We start from the raw sequence: 16,926 nt of genomic DNA, 5'->3' as shown, positions 1-16,926 counted from the left end.
TTAAAATAAATTTTTATTTAACTAAACTTAAATATAAACGAGAATATATATTATACAAAATTAAGTACCAAACTTAAACTTGAAATGTTTCAAGATTTATTTTAAAAAACTTATTCAACATGTTATCCATTATAGTTTTCATACAGCAGAAGTTAAAGATGATTCAATGTGCTTTAAAGGTTTTATGCATTAACATATGATATCAAATTTAGTTTAATCTCTAAGAAATAATTTTCTATTTAGATATTCTAAGGAAATACCACAATGATATATATCCTATTACCTGAAACCATAAAAGAAAATTTAATAAATTAAATTTATCTAGATAGCACCATATGTTTATATAAAACATAAAATAAAACTATATATATACCTTCGTTTAAATCTATAAAATACTATATTTTCACATTTACACCTCTCAACACATTATCCTAATATTTAGAGTTTAGTTTTTTTTTTGTCAAATGACATGGAATAACAAGAAAAATTTGAAATATAAACATTAATATTTTTTTATATATATAAAATCTCCGGTACAGATGCACGGGTCAAGACCTAATATATGTTATTTTATCTCTGCAACCCGCCTGGTTTAGCATAAATAGTTCATATATTATTTATCTTTACTAGTATGTATTACATTTATAACCAAAATAATTTTTTTAAGAAATTAATCAAATTTCTAGTGGCTAGTTTGATCTAGGTATCAATGAAGATTTCGTAAAATGATAAGTATGTATTTACTTACTGTACCATGCATGCTCTAATTAAGAGGCCAATAGTATTTTAAAAGAGTAAACTGAAGAAAAAAAAACTGATTTTTTTTTGTCTAAGTTTAGATAACTGAGTTTCATATACCCAAAAACTAAACTAATCTTAAAATAAGAAAGTAGGCAATTGATGAACAAATAATATGAATCCATGTTCGACCTTAATCAATATAGGGACCAAACCTTTTATATATCCTAAAAATTTCCAATATATCAAACAGACCTAATTATACTTGATTAACGTAATTACATAACGGACGATGGTTACAACTTACAAGTGATCTTTGGTGTAGTTGTGGTCAGTGGCGGAGCCAGAAATAATTTTTACCGGGGTCGTAAATATATCGCACAACAAGATTACAACAACAAAAATAAGAACTATCTGTAATTTATTTTGTTTTCAATAGATAAAGAAGTGAAATAATCAAATAACCATTTGAAAAGTTGTATGGAACATAAGTTTCCCATTAAATGTAGTGTGGTCGTGTTTTATTAAAGAATAAGTATTGTTTTTATTATATAAAAATGTAGTAAACTTTTAAAATATCGTATGGGATTTGGACTTTTTAAATAAGGGTTGTAATATCTGTAAAGTAAAAATATATATGCAAAATCTTACTGAGAAAAATGTCATTTGGGGAATTGAGACTAAGTTTAGAGGGGTCATAACTACAATTAAGACCGCTTGAGTTCGAAATTCTTAATGATTTCTAATACAAAATAAATAATTTGATTATTTTAGTGGGGTCAGCTAACCCCCCTATACTCTTAGTAGATCCGCCCCTGGTTGTGGTTATATAGTTAAGGATATGCTGTACATACACAACGTTGATAATTTTGGCCTTACGTCATCGTTCAAACAAAATCGCAAATCTTTTTCTTTGAGCAAATAACGATTGATTAAGAAACTGAGAATCAGTCTACATCAACAAAAGCAGGGGAAGACATAGAAGACAAAGCTGCTTTAGCTGAGGAGTCAGCTTGAACATTCAATAAACGCGGAATAAACGTAAAAGAGATAGAAGCGAGAGAGCGGGACTTAACATGAATGTCATGAAGCACCCCTCGCAGAGCCACATCCTGTCCTTGGGTCTTCAAGAGCAAAATAAGGTTCTTTGAGTCAGAGTTCACAGAGAGACTGCAAACATGTGAAGAGATTGCAGCTGTAACTGCAGCTTTAACCGCCAATGCTTCAGCCACAAGAGCCGACGGAACAAAACGCCGGTATGAAGAGGAGCTTTCTGTAATGGAATTTTCAGAATCTCGAAGTTGCCATCCAAGCCCACAGTTCCCTGTTTCTCGATCCCATGCTGCATCAGAAAACGACGACCAAGTAAACGAATTATCAACAGGTGAATGTGAGGAAACACCCACATACTGTGGTAGGGAAGGCTTAATGACACACGTCTGAGCTGCCTTCCATTCTTTAGCATCTCGTACAGCTTTAAAGACTGTACTTTCCTCTGAGAAAAATTTATTTTCAAACACAAGTTGGTTCCTATTGGTCCAAAGGATCCGTAGGATCCAGGGATATAGCTGTGTGCTTCCTAGACCTATTGGTGGTAAAGATACCATCTTTTGGCACTGAGTAAGTAGCGCTGCAACTGAGTTGATACTCTGAGCAACTGGTTTGAACAAACAAGGAACTAGCTCCCATACTTTCCTGGTGAAAGGACACTGCAGAAGAACATGTACCTCTGTTTCACGTTCTCCACAGCGCTTGCATAGTGGGGAAATCGCAATGCCTCTCGCTTCTAATGCAGAACCAATTGGCAGTGCTCTGCTGGTCGCCTTCCACATGAAATGGCGTATCTTCGGTGGTGTGGCCACTTGCCATATACACTTTTTCCCGTTGATTTCTTGAGTGTCTGGTTCACCATTGTTGAGCTTAGCCACAGCATAACAAGACTTTGTAGAATATTCTCCTGAAGCGTTAAACAACTAGACCATAACATCCTTTAACTGAGACGAGCTAGGGATGAGGTTACGAATCTTCTCCTCATACTGAGGTAAGGTGTGTCTGATTCTTTCAACATCCCATTCATTTGTTCATGGCCTGAGGAGATCGCTCACTTTCGATAACCGTGTGGTCTTTGGTGGTGGGCCCATTGATGCTAGCGGTTCAGACGTTGATAACCAGGGTTCAGTCTACACTCCAACATCCTCTCCTGATCCAAGGGCCCAGCCAAGTCCTCTTGTAAGGAGATCTCTCTCCACCAACAGTCCTCGCCATCCATGAGAAGCACATGATGGAGGTTGGACTTCTAAGAAGGAGGTATGAACACAATATTTCCCTAAAAGGGTTCTAGCGAGGAGTGATGATGGATCCTTCAGCACTCTCCAAGAGAGTTTCGCTAAAAGAGCATCGTTAAACTGAGCAATCTCCCGAAACCCAAGGCCACCCGAGTTTTTTGGTTTGGTAAGTGTTTGCCACGAGACCCAACAAATGTTTTTAGCTTCCGGTGAAGCGTCCCACCAAAACCTCGTAAGGATAGACTGCAGTTGCTTACAAAGCGACATGGGTAGTTTGAATCATGACATTGCATATGTCGGCATTGCAGCCAGCACCGACTTCAGCAGTACCATCTTCCCAGCTCCCGAAAGGAATCTAGTTGTCCAGCTATGGCTTCTTTGTCTTATAAGATCTACTAGGGAAGCAAAGATATCGCATTTTTTCTGGCTAAATTTCTCCGGTAAACCCAAGTACTTCCCCAAGCCGCCCTCATTGAGAATGTGGAGTTGCTCACGGACTCTCCTCTTCGTGGCTCCTGGTGTCTTTGCCGAGAAAGTGATGGCAGATTTGTCCAAATTGATGAACTGTCCCGAGGCTTCTTCATACTTCCTTAAGATCGCCACTAGTGCTGCACAGCTACGAGGGTCCGTTCTACTGAAGAACATTGTATCATCAGCAAACAATAAGTGGTTTATAGCAGGACAGTTCTGCGCCACCTTAACGCCTACTACCTCCCCTTGCCTCTGCGCCTTCTTACAAAGTCCGGACAACACCTCGGTACATAGGATGAAGAGATATGGAGAGAGAGGGCCGCCTTGCCGGATTCCTCTAGACGGAAAGACTCTGCCTTGAGCTGCCCCATTGATCCGGTAAGAGTAGGATACAGAAGTGACACAAGTCATGATCCACGATATCCAAACCTCATGAAAACCGAAACGAGCAAGAACCTTCCGTAGGAAATTCCATTCAATCTGGTCATACGCCTAGCTCATATATGTCTTAATTGCCATACCACATCGCACTTTTGCCCCGGAGTGTTGGAGATAGTGGAGAATCTCATGTGTTATAAGCACATTATCCGAGATCGCTCGACCATTAACGAAGGCCGACTGATGGTCTGAGATCAACTCCGAGAGAAGCGGCTGAAGTCTTCTGGTCAGTAACTTGGCAATAATCATGTAGTGGGTATTGCAGAGGGCGATCAAGCGATAATCTGCAACTTTCCGCGGTCCCGAGATCTTCGGTATAAGCCTCACATGAGTCTCGTTTTGTCGCTGGTCCAAATCGCCAGAGGAGAAGAAAGCTTTGATGTCCTTGACTACATCGTCTCCAATAATATCCCAAAAGGATTGGTAAAAGCTGGCCGAGAAACCATCAGGTCCCGGCGCTTTATCGGGGTTGATCGAGAATAGAGCTTCCTTGATTTCAAGGGTGGAGGGCGGGGCCACTAATGTTTGATTCATCTCTGCTGTTACTAGGGGAGATATCCCATCGGAAACCGCCTGAGAGGAATCAAACATTTGGGTGGAGAAGATATGGGAGTAGTAGTCTGTGATACAGTGGACGATCTCCTCTTCTTTATAGACGGCTTTGCCTAAGGAGTTTTCAATGACAGCAAACTTATTTAAAGCCTGTCTACCCCTCGTGGCTGCATGGAAAAAGCCAGTGTTTCTGTCTCCACTGTGAAGCCACTAAACCCTACTCCTTCGCCGCCAAAATAATTCCTCCTCCTTGTATGCTGCTTCCAAAGATGCTGTGAGGTTAGCAATAAGATCGTTATCCGGGGAGGAACTGGATAGGGCAGCTTCGAGGTCTCGCTGGGTACTCTGGATCAGACGATTGCTATTTAAGTTATTCTCTCTAGTCCATAGCATGATACCATGTCTGATCGTACCAATCTTTGCCAGGATAGACGCTTGCGGCTCCTGATTTCGTTGTTCTTCCACCAGTTTCCTGATCTCCGGTTTCTCCTTAAGCCGTCTATCGAATCTGAATAAACCCTTTTTCCTTTGTCTCTTCACGTCGAAGTGAATAACGACAGGCCGGTGGTCCGATCCTTCGAAGCGTAGATATTCGCAGCTACCTGCTGGGAACGCCTCAAAGCAAGAACAATTTGCCATCGCCCGATCGAGTCTAGATTGGATGAAGTAATTATATCTGGTTACCCTCCAAGAGAGGTGATTCCCGGAATGTTGCAGATCCCAAAGTCCCATTTGAGAAACAAAGCTCCTAAAGGACAGGAAAGAGCCTTTCCATCGAGCCAAACCTCCCACCTTTTCAGAGTTATCTAGGAGGTCGTTAAAGTCGCCCGTTAGTAGCCACGCATCTTCTCTTTCCTCTCCCAGCTCTGTGAGCTTACTCCATAAGAGAGGACGGTCCGCCGGGTTTGGGGCACCGTAAATAAAGGATACAAAGCAACTGGTCCCATACGCCTCAATACGAGTATCTATAATATTTGATGAGGAATAAAGAATATCAACCTGGATATCATCTCTCCAAGAGAGCGAGAGACCTCCTGCTAGTCCCACGGGCGGTACTGTAAAGTGATTTGTGAGGTTGGTCTTCCTGAACAGCTTGAGCACCGTTTCATCCTGGTTTTTGGTCTCCATTAGGAACAGAACTGCTGGGGAAATTCTTCTGTGAAATTCTCTAAACCGCTGGACCGTCAAAGTGCTCTCAATGACTCGACAGTTCCAGCTGATACATGCTAAGGAAGAGGTTTTTGGGGAGGATGAAAATCTTTTCCCTTCCTAGCCATAGCCGGTATCGACTTAACAGCAGTGTTCTTCGGTTTTGTTTTCCGTGGAGCTCTTCCTCCCGCTGTAATAGCATCAAGCATTAGCTTTATACGTGGATATTGTAGCCTAGTGTTAGTGCATCTTCTCTTCATGCTAACTCCCTGTAGTGGGCTGTGAACTTTTTGCTTTCGAACCTCACGTTTTCCAGCTGCTTTTGAAGACAGCGCAGGATGCACAGGTAGTTCACCTGATTCTTCAGTCTCATCTATAGTGTCTGAGAGCAGGGGGCAAAGACGTAACGAGACATGGATCCTGTCTTTGCTAAGTGTCCTAATAGGAGACCTCTCGCTTGGTCCCAATCTGCATGTTTCAAAAATGTTTGAACTCGAAGGTCGAGTAATGGAATCACTGAAGCGTGGTGGAGGTGCCAACTCCATATTCTGAGGAGCCAGGTCTTGTGGGATCTCAGGGCTCTCAGGTTCATTTCTCAAGGGTTCCACACCCGCACGGCTTGTTCGCTGGGTATTGACAGAGAGCCTTTCCTTGGCAGAGACTCTATCTTCTCCTGATACATTACCCGCACGGGGATCAGACAGACGCTACGAAATGCTCGTTCGTTTTTCCTTACTGTTTGGAGCTGTGGCTGGTGATTGATTTGACCTGGAGCTGATTTCTCTGATAGGAGAGGCACAATTTCCCCTGGAGTGGGCAGAAGGATGGTACTCTTTGTCAAGTGTTTTGAAGGTAGAGGAGGTACCATCACGGTGTTCTCTGATGGTTGGACCTCTGTTATGGGGTGGAGACCTACGAGCCGACAAGTAATTGTCATTGTAGCGTCGTCGGTTTTCCTCAAACCCCGAGTCCAAAATTTTCTCAGAGACTCCTCTTCTCAGTGGTGGAGAACGACGTTGGTGGTGATGCGATTGGCGATGGGAGTACCAATCACCTCATTTGTAATTAGTCCAGCGGGCTCCGCCTTGAAGAGATGGCGGGTAGTTGCGGGCCCGTTTCCTATCATCTTGTCTCTGTTTACCTTCCTCAATGCTATCTAAAGTGTTCTGTTGAGAGATGCCCAGGTTTCTCCTATCTTCCTTCTGATGTCGTACCTCCGCTCGAGTCTGGCAATCGTCATCTTCATGGCTTAGAGACTTGCAGTAGAAGCAATGTTTCTGTAGGTTTTCGTACTCTATTTCTATTTCAACAACATCACCCGAGGGGAGTTGTAAATCCATCTTCATGATAAGTGGTTTAAGGCCGTCCACCAAGACACGGATTCGGGCTTTATCAGCATCTTTGACATCAATGTGACCTAAAACCGGGCCGATAGCATCAATGGTTTGATCATTCCAATAATGGAGAGGGATACCATGGATGTTGACCCAGAAGGGGATGCGGTTAGGGAATTCATCCGAGACTATAGGTTCCCACCTTTGTAGAATTATCATCCATTTCTTGAAATGAAACGGCGCCTTAGAGAGAATGGTTTGGAGGTCTTTTTCAGACTCAAAACCAAATTGAAACAGAGCAGGCCCCAGAGCTCGGCCTGTTAACCTTCCAACTACGTTCCAGTGCTGTAAGAAGAAGTCAACCAGGGCCCTAGTCTTCTGGATCGTCGGGTTTGTCACTCTGCCTATCAGTGTGAATTTATTCCGCTCAATGAGTTCAGTGATATCAGATTCAGAACTCTCACCAACGGCTTTCGAGGCATGGTATTGTTGACCATAGCTTTACCTTTCTCCGCTCTTGAAAAATGGTGAGACATTATGGTAGGCAACTAGAACTGGTCACAGTTGTAGGAAGACACGTTCAGATAAAAACTACAATCGGTAGTAGGAGATGAAGAATCGAGGAGACAATACAAACTGAAGCAGTAGCGACACAAGCTTTTATGCAGAGGGAGCTCAGAGACTACAACCTGTAGTAAGGCTTGAAGAAGCTTGATTGCAGGGCTTTAACAGTCTGGAGCTTCGAGACAGGGGAGCGGCTTAAGAGATAAGGTCCACCCATTCCTCTCCAGCGAAAATCTCCATAACTAAGATAATCTTCATCAGAGCGCTTCAGAGGTGAAGATGGTCGGCGCCGGCGGTCCCTCCGACACAGTCAGAGGAAGAACTCGGTGGGTAAGGACCAAGGTAGTCGTTTAACCAGTAGATACTTCCTAAAAGAGTAGGGTATTTGATAAGTCCAGAAGGGATGTCAGTGGTTTGTAGCCAAAAGGAGAAAGTCAGCTTTGGGGGAGTCTAAAAAGCTGATGGGTAAGGACCGATATTGAGACTCGGGCCTGGGAGAGAATTAGAGATCAACTTGACATGTAAAAGGAACGTCTATGTAACCCACAAAATCGCAAATCTTAAAAGGTGATATACAAGAATAAGATACAAAGTACATTTTACTATAATGTTCATATAGTTTATTTATCGACAAATTAAAAGAAGGATCTCCCAAAGTATGACTCTATTTTGTTTTTACATGGTCAATTGATTTAGCGTACGGGAACATATATATTGTGACAGAATCAGAACTTAGGTCTTTTCAAAGTTGATTTGATTTTATTTAGCAGCATAGCGTAGAGAATTTATGTATATATTATTATAATTTAATTTTTTACTAAAAATATACATATATTATTAGAAATTTGGTTTGTAATATATATTACTCTAATTGTGTAGTGTAAAATGCACTTTCGAGCTTCTGCATGTATGCGTCGTCATATGGAAGCTTGATAAAAAAGTAAAGAACATTCCCACGGATCTTCCATTTTGAGAATCACTTTCTACTTTATATATTTAATTATTTACCATCCCTTTTTCCTTTTCCATATTAAGCACTCTTTTATTTTCTTGTCATTGTTTATATAGAACACTTAAACAAGTGGTCTAAAGCACATTTTTCAAATTGATACAATTTATAATGAATATAGTGATTAAACAGAAGAAACTTATAAAGCCATGCTTTTATTTACAAGGTCCATTACATGCTAGGTAATATAGATTGATATTGACTCCTTATATTAAAACTAGAGATTGAGTATTGTGAGCTAAAATAATGCATGTACGATTTTATTTTATTTTAATTTCCTGTGTCTCCGCAGAATATGTGGTCACGGATTCAAATATCGTGATGAAAAAAAAAAGTGGTCAACTTCTCTCTATCTAGGAATATCTGAGCATAAAACTTGTGGCATGAACGATTATTCTTTAGAAATTATACGGAGAAGAAGAGGTCATTCTAGGAATAAAACGTCAGATTAATTACCATGCGTAGCATTATACCCTCGGATATACTTCTCCCCAAGATGTATAAATGAAAACATTGCATTTTTAGGTTACAGTTGTGGAGACATGAGATGTATCAAAGGTGAAAATGCATTACAGGGCAAGATCTCTATTGGCAGGAAACCATTACTTGACCTTTGCATCTCTTTATGCATTGCTTTGTCGTGAGTTCTCTGCCAAAGGAGATTTGCCCGGTAATTCTTCTGCGCCAACATGTGATCAACCAAGCAAACTCTGCAAAAGTTAACTTCTTTTCCTTATTCTTCCTATATTTATTAATGTATAAGGTGAAACACGTTTCATCAGTAAAAAACTTTGGTTAGAGTTATGTTATGTCCTTTGTTTTATCCATTTTCAGATAGCCGTCTTTTTGCTCTTCACACATCCATATATACGCTTTATGCATCAAGCCAAGTCCGTACGGAGAAACATTTCCGTCATCAACAATATTTATTCATTAACCACCTAATATATTTTTGCTAAAATTTATGCATTATATTTTAAATGCTAACAACAACACAGCCATGTATTTCATAATACCCATTCTATAATGTAAAGCTCAGTAGGAGAGTAAAATGAACTAAGGCTAGAAAACCCCAAATGCAGTCGCCCATTCAAATGAGGAGAGTAAAATGAACTAAGGCTAGGAATTCATTGTTCCCATTAATTCTCTAGGTCACAATTTAGAGCCAGAAATATTAACAAACAAGGAAAAATCACATAATAGAAGAGGTTATCTGTGAGAGAATCCACGCATCACTGAAAAGCGACGGAAAGTAAGGAACCATGCAGCACAAAAATTCAAAGGGTATATATAAAAATCAACATTCCCATTATTTTTCATCTCTTTAATTAATGTCCTTGCCTGTGTTGAGCAATGTCGTTCTCTTCATGTCACAATCTCAACTTTTTCGAACCCGAATGTTCCTTGCACGTTATGTGTTTCAGTCCACAATCTACATGATATGGCAGGAACGTAACTCACCGAAACATCGAGAGAAACTTCGAAGCACATGAGATCCTCTTTAGGATAATAGACAGACAAGTCAAGAACAGAACTATAGCCATCAACACACAGGACAAGACTCTGGACAATGCTTTCCAAAATAAAATAAAATAATGTGCTTGTCTGTGAATTTATTAGATGTAGAAATTTTAACATATAATGAGCCAATAAATTAGTCGTAGTTAATTAATATTCTCACCGTTTCTTTTTAATTGTCGTTCTATGTTTATGCACACAAATTAATAAAATATTCCCTCTGTTTTAGATTAATTGTCGTTGTAGAGGAAAATTGTCGTTGTAGAGGAAAATTTTCGTTTCAAAATAAGTGTCGTTTTATAATTTCAATGAAAAATTTATTAGTAAGATTCTTCTGTTTATTTTTCTATTGGTTGAAATATGGTTAGGTGTATGGGTAATGATGTTTTTATTTTGAAAATATACAAAATTAAATGTTTTCTTAATCTGTGTGCGTGAACCTAAAACGACAACTAAATCGAAAAGGAGGGAGTATATGATTTTTTTATAATTCCAAAAGAAAAACACAATTACCTATATACCTAACCATATTGCAACCAATAAAAATAAAGTAGAGAATTTTGTTAATAAATTTTGCATTAAAACAATAAAACGACACTTATTTTGAAACTAATTTTTTTCCTAGAATAACAATTAACTCGAAAGAGAGGGAGTACTAATACACACTGAATCCTACAAAGCCCAAATGTTTCTGTCTTGAACTTGATTCTTCTTCTCTGTTTTGGGGAGGCCTAAGAGTCTACTTCTCTTTCAAAACTCAAGTTATAACTAAAAAATATCATAAAATATAATAAGAAGGTTTAATATTTAACTATTTTATTCATTTTGCAAAGATTTACATACTTTTTATAAAGAAAATTTACCCTTTTAAGAATGATTTTACATATTTTTTATAAAGCAGATTTTACATTTTTTTTTAAGGATTAGGGATCGTTGGACTGGAGTTGGTGAAGAACCCACTAACGCATTTATTTTCTCTGCTAGTGTTCATTTAATTAGCTGTATATTTTACTTTTATGGGTGTCCTATTGTTTGAGAGCATAGAAATCAGTAGAAATACTAAACATTCTATATGTATATCATCCAAACTCACGTAATCCATTTTGTATATCTTATGTGAAACTTCAGGGGTATACACATTTTTGAGGATACGCGAGAAAAATCAATGATGGCAATTCACATCCGGTGTGTTACGAATATATATAAAATAATCTTCATTAATTGTAGTTTTGATATTGCCTTCACATTTGTGTATTTTCAATTGATTACTTTTTAGATTCTGAAATATTTCAGATCATAGCAACTTCAAATATTTAAGTTTCATGCATATATATAACTTATACGTGTATTGCCAAGTCAAGTAAAAATCGCTTGTTGATTTGCGGTTACGTATGTGTTACATCTTCAATTTTAAAATCCTAATCATAACCAAATAGAAAACAAACACAAACGAATATATGTGATGACACTCCTATTGTCTAACCATTTTCAATCGATGATAAAATATGTATAAATGTTGTTTAAGTTTATGAAATTTGAACTGAGCACAAACAAATTGCAGATACAAGATGAATTGTGATGACATAAATTAGACAAATTGCAAGTGAACGGGTTCAGATAAGATTGACTTCTCTTAAAGTTAACTTCTCCTTGTTTTTTGTAGTTCTGTCTCCATAAGTGGGTTTATAGTCTATGGCTCACCCCTTCACTTTTCTCTTTACACAACGCTTTTTATATCTCTCTATCTGTTCGTCCTCATGTCACATATACATATTTAAGTATAACACCAAACTTCTCATGATAGATTCTCGTCGTATACAATCTGTCTTTGGGGTTAGTCATTTTTTTTTTCTACTCATATTAGTTCCACCTTTTGATCATCCATATGCAATGTTTTTTCCCCTAAAATATAAACAAGTCTTCTACCGCAAGAGCAGAAGAATGTTTTCCCAATAACATACACTATAGAGATTTTAAATATACTAGTGATACTAGAATGACGTAATTGGCACAAACAATAAGACTAAAAGTTCTACTTTTTAACTGAAAGACCTTGAAGCCTATTTAACATAACTATTAAGATTTTCATCTTTTATTCTACGTTAATTACGGTTCAATTTGATACAAGGCATCTTACATACCAATTGCACATGTGCATAATTGATACCTTTGATTTTTTTTTGTTAATGGTTAGAATTTTAAAATAGATAGGGTGGAATAACAGATGTATATCTTAAAACTTGAAAAATTCATGCACAGTTTTTTTGTTGATAATATTTTATGTGCAGCTACAATTTGTGGTCTAATAATATTAAGAAATTCAAGACAAAACCAACTAATTTTTTTTAAATACATTATATATTTTTCTAAACTGCCTTATCCTGTTACAAAAACCAACTAAAATTAATAATATATATACTGTCAAACAATTCTATTGTTATATGATCAACAAAGTTTAAGAAATTCAATACAAAAATCTAGTAGTACATTAAATAATAAAAACCAAACCACATTATTTCTAGAAATAGAAATAAAAATTTAAAATAAAAGTAAGAGATAATTCTGAGATCGTGCAGTACAATACTTATAAATTTAAAATTAACCGAAAGTAAATTTTGAATTACGTATACTGTGATAATTTAGACGTTTGCTTATGGTAGGAAAGATAACGATAGAGAATAAAACAGAGAAATTAAAGAAACGAAGCATGTGAAACAATCACAGAGTAGCTCCATGCTGAGCACTTACGATCTGCTCTCTTACGCACCTTTCGGAGTGAGACAAACGTAAAGATACAACCCGTGATACCTCTGATCTCTCTTCCCTCGACACTTCATCTTTTAGTATCAATATATATGCAACACATTACACATTTGTACTCGCTGATATGTATTTGTCGGTAGGATTATTTTGGCTAATTCACAGGTATCGGTATCTGACATCTGGAAGTTTGCCATTGTTTTATTCTCCTTTCGCGTTCATCGATGTGTGCTCAAACTGTCTTATTTTAGTTTATGCTCAAGATCATTTACTTGAAAGTTGAAAGAATATTTTTTTCTTTACCAGCAAAGCTTTTAAACCCGTGCTACAAGTTAGTATTTTCTTTTGTCAAAAAAAGTTAGCATTTTCTTTCTTCAAAATATTATTTAGCTTAGTTCCAATAAGTCTGATGGGTTTAATCAAATATTCAAGTATTTATTCTTTATAAAATTAGGAATATAATAATGTATGGATAATAGGTTAAATACAAATTAATGATTTTAATGTCCACACACCAATTATTTTCATATTAATATTTGAATAGATTATTTTATTCGCTTTACAAATAATATAGTACTATAATATGAAGACATTATATAATTTATTTGTCAAACTATCTAGAATCAGAAACCAATACAACACGAGATATATAATCTTAGACTCACTTTCAATTTCAAATAACCTCTAGTTCGCTAATTTTACTATTTCTAATCTTATTTGGTTTTTGATGTTTCAATAAGCTCATCACCAAGATGTATGTTCGTGCTAAACGACAAAAAGATGTGTGTATATATAAATCCCGAGATATATTCTTTAAAGCTCAAAAAATAATAATCTTTATCTCAAAGAGCTCAAATCATTGAGAAAGCTACGGTGGCTAGTGGACAAAAGAAGAGGGCACGCCAAGAGAAGCCTCATTTCCTTAATCCCAGACACTCTAAACTTGTATGTATATTTATTATGTTCATTTCCTTATATGTAGAGTAACCATGAACAGAGCATGGTCCATAGGGAAGCTCTTCTATACACAAGCATGCTCAAACTCAAAATAGAAGCTCTGCAAAGGAAAACTGAAGTTTTCAAGATCATCAAAAGAGAACCTTTACACCAGTTTCAGGTTCCCCTCTCCTCTCTTCTATACATTTTTTTTTTTTTTGAAAAATGTCTTCTATACATATTGCATAATCATATATTGATAAATCTTTGTATGGTCAATTGAGAGCCTGTTTTCGTCATTTGAAACTCTGTGATGAGTAACCTTGATATGTAAGTTTTTTCACCAAATCTAAATCTGATCATACAAACTACAGAGCAAGTAGATCTATAATATTTTGACGTTAATTAGCTATATTTTGAAGTTATTTAGTTCAAATATCAGCATGACGTATAGAGGTATATACATGGAGCTCTATATGAAAGATTACTACGGCCAAGTCAGTAAATATTGTTTTATATATTATAAGTTCTTGTGAACTTTGGTAGGATGTAAAGGTGGAGAAGATTGGGGAAAAGTTCCAAGTAAAGATAAAAAGTCTAAAGGGAGAGGATAAGCTTATTAACATTCTTGAAGCATTTGAAGAAATGGGGTTGAGTGTAGCTCAAGCAAGGGCTTCATGCCAAGATACATTTGTCATGGAAGCAATTGTTGTACCTCGATCTAAAGACAAGCTGTGGAGCGTAGATGACATGACCGATACGTTGGTTAAAGCACTTTACCCACTGTAATAAATTGGAAAAAGCAACTAAAGAAGAAAAAAAGAAGCTCAAGAATGTAATTCTTATTTTCGAATTGGGACTTTGAATATATATGTCGTTTTGAAACTCAATTCAGATTCAGTGTTGCCCAATGCAAACCATAGAAATCAAAATGAAAACTGTTGATAATAATAATTTACTACAAGATTAAATATCTGGTTAAATCATACAGTATATTTTTCCATAAACAACAGTTAAGATGAAAAGTGAATACAGTTTGTGAATGAAGATGATGACAGAGGAAAGTCATTTGAACCAAAACATTAGAATAAAAAGAAGTTTCAAGTTGAGGATCATGACAAAAGAAAGTCAATTTTTTAGTTTACAAAAAAAAAAAGATGGTGCGATCCACGGATGAATTTTCATTCCAGGTATTCAAATTAGGTTAAAGCATGGTCCCATAGAGGTATCTGTGTGACCACAAGGTGAATTGTAGTGCAGTGCTTTTGAACCCGGATTACGTAACACTCTGAAGCCCACCTACCACTAGACCACTTTGTAGTTCAAAAGAATGTCAAAAAAACGGACCAAGAAAAAGAATCGGATGAGGGATTATTTCACGGTCATTACTAAGGACAATTGCTCAGGAAATTATGAAAAAGTTTAATACGATCCTTGCAAGAAGAAAAAAGTGCATAATAAACAAAAAAGTGCATGATAAGCCCCCTTTATAAGTTAATGAATCTACTGTTGAACAAAAAAAAAACACCAAAAAGGTACGAATTTTGCAAGATGTTGGTAAAAATGATGATCTGTGCGGAATTAAAATTACAATAACACAGAAATGATTATTATATTTTCTGAGATGGTAGCTATGTATCAGATCCGTCTCAGTGTTTTAGAAGGCCCAGTGCATGAACAATGTAAAACAATTTTAGAAAAGATTCTAAATTTGAAAAATTGGTCCTAAAGTATAACTAAAATAATCTAAAAATTTTAGGACCCAGTGCAAATGCACCTTGAGCACACCCATAGAGACGGCCCTGCTATGTATACCCTATTATTCAGCATGATTTCCCATCTACTTACGTAGAACGTGAGAGGGTCGGATAAGACTATTAAGACACAAGCACAGCCGCAACAATTGTTTATTAACTGCAACACAGCCGCAACAATTGCTTATAGGTTATATTATTATGTCTCAGAAGTTTTTTAACCGAAAAATAAAAACAACAAAGTCAAATCTACAAAATTTAGTATTAAATTTAGCTTGTAAATTTTTCTATTCTTACAGTTTTTTTTTTTTTTTTGTGAACTTAAAAATTCAGTTTTTTTTCTCTTTTGAACAACTTATTCTTACAGTTAAGATATATCAACTCCCAAACCCAATTTGGATCATGTCATCGTTGGGTATAAATATTAGATTCTGATAATGTGCCTAAATATGATCATTAATTTTACTAGATTCGTTGCATGTATACTAATTAATTGACACATTTAGAAGTTAACAAATTAGTGTAGGAAAAAAATGCAGTTAGTTTAACGTTTGTTAAGAAAAAAAATTCACAGATCGATTCCAAAAAAAAATTAACATTCATTAAAAAAAAAAATGAGGTTAGTGTTTCGTTGCTAAGATCGCGAACAATCAATATGCTAATTTCAAATGAAATCGTTCATTAAATCCTTTCACCAGACACCAAGATGCTATACATGGTGAAATCGTATGAGTTAAAGTACGGATGTGGTTGTTTTTTATTATTTTAAAGCTGAACCCTTTCTCGTTTAAAGTGTGATCAACAAACACAAGTTGTACCGACTAACTTTGTTTCTAACATTTTATATTATCTATGTGTCTGACGGATTTGATATTGTCAATATTTGGCATCACTTTCAGATGATAGACGTAGAGACATATAAGAAAAAAATGGAGATTGAGCATTGATGGCCATTTGGAAAGTTCTGGGATGTCCAAAACACTACGATAAAATAGCGGCATACCGAAGGAAAAAATCGTCGGTATGTCGTCGGAATAACGTTATTCCGACGACATACCGACGAAACAATTCCTCGGAAATAACTCTTCGAAAATTCATTTTTCCTCGGAAGAAATTTTCGACGGAATTCCGAGGAAATGAATTTCCGAGGAAACTCCGAAGACCACCAGTTCGTCGGAAAGGTCCTCGGAATATACCGAGAGAGAACTTCCTCGGGATATTTCGATGAACTTTCCGATGGTCCAATCCTCGGAAGTTCCGACGAAAGGTTCCTCGGAATTTTCATCGGAAATTTCCAAGGAACAGAGCCCTCGGAAAATTCCGAGCAAGGAGTCCCTCGGTATATTCCGACGACTTATTCCGAGGAAATGTTCGTCGGAAATTTCCGAGGGTTCATTTCCTCGGAATTTCAAAAAAAA

At 36.8% G+C, this 16,926-nt stretch overlaps 3 protein-coding genes across 3 annotated transcripts; 1 reads left to right on the top strand and 2 right to left on the bottom strand.

The window, feature by feature from the left end:
• Positions 1-2,918: 2,918 nt before the first annotated feature.
• Positions 2,919-3,290, bottom strand: LOC106302720 (uncharacterized mitochondrial protein AtMg00310-like). The gene has a single exon (XM_013739176.1). The coding sequence runs from the start codon at positions 3,288-3,290 to the stop codon at positions 2,919-2,921; it is 372 nt and encodes a 123-aa protein (XP_013594630.1).
• A 3,398-nt stretch (positions 3,291-6,688) lies between these two features.
• LOC106302719 lies at positions 6,689-7,503 on the bottom strand. The gene is made up of 2 exons (XM_013739175.1): positions 7,473-7,503; positions 6,689-7,371 (listed from the first exon to the last, which is right to left on the bottom strand). The coding sequence occupies exons 1-2, from the start codon at positions 7,501-7,503 to the stop codon at positions 6,689-6,691; spliced, it is 714 nt and encodes a 237-aa protein (XP_013594629.1).
• Positions 7,504-13,655: 6,152 nt separating this feature from the next.
• LOC106304930 lies at positions 13,656-14,649 on the top strand (the record flags this gene model as incomplete). Its single annotated transcript, XM_013741315.1, has 3 exons — positions 13,656-13,763; positions 13,801-13,935; positions 14,301-14,649. Coding segments are annotated over 3 exons (486 nt in total), but the record flags the coding sequence as incomplete, so codon positions are not given.
• Positions 14,650-16,926: the final 2,277 nt, after the last annotated feature.

Source organism: Brassica oleracea, chromosome C7 (genome assembly GCF_000695525.1).
Source record: "Brassica oleracea var. oleracea cultivar TO1000 chromosome C7, BOL, whole genome shotgun sequence".
NCBI lineage: Eukaryota > Viridiplantae > Streptophyta > Magnoliopsida > Brassicales > Brassicaceae > Brassica > Brassica oleracea.
Note: the sequence above shows the minus strand (reverse complement) of the source record. Positions and strands in the feature narration are given on the sequence as shown.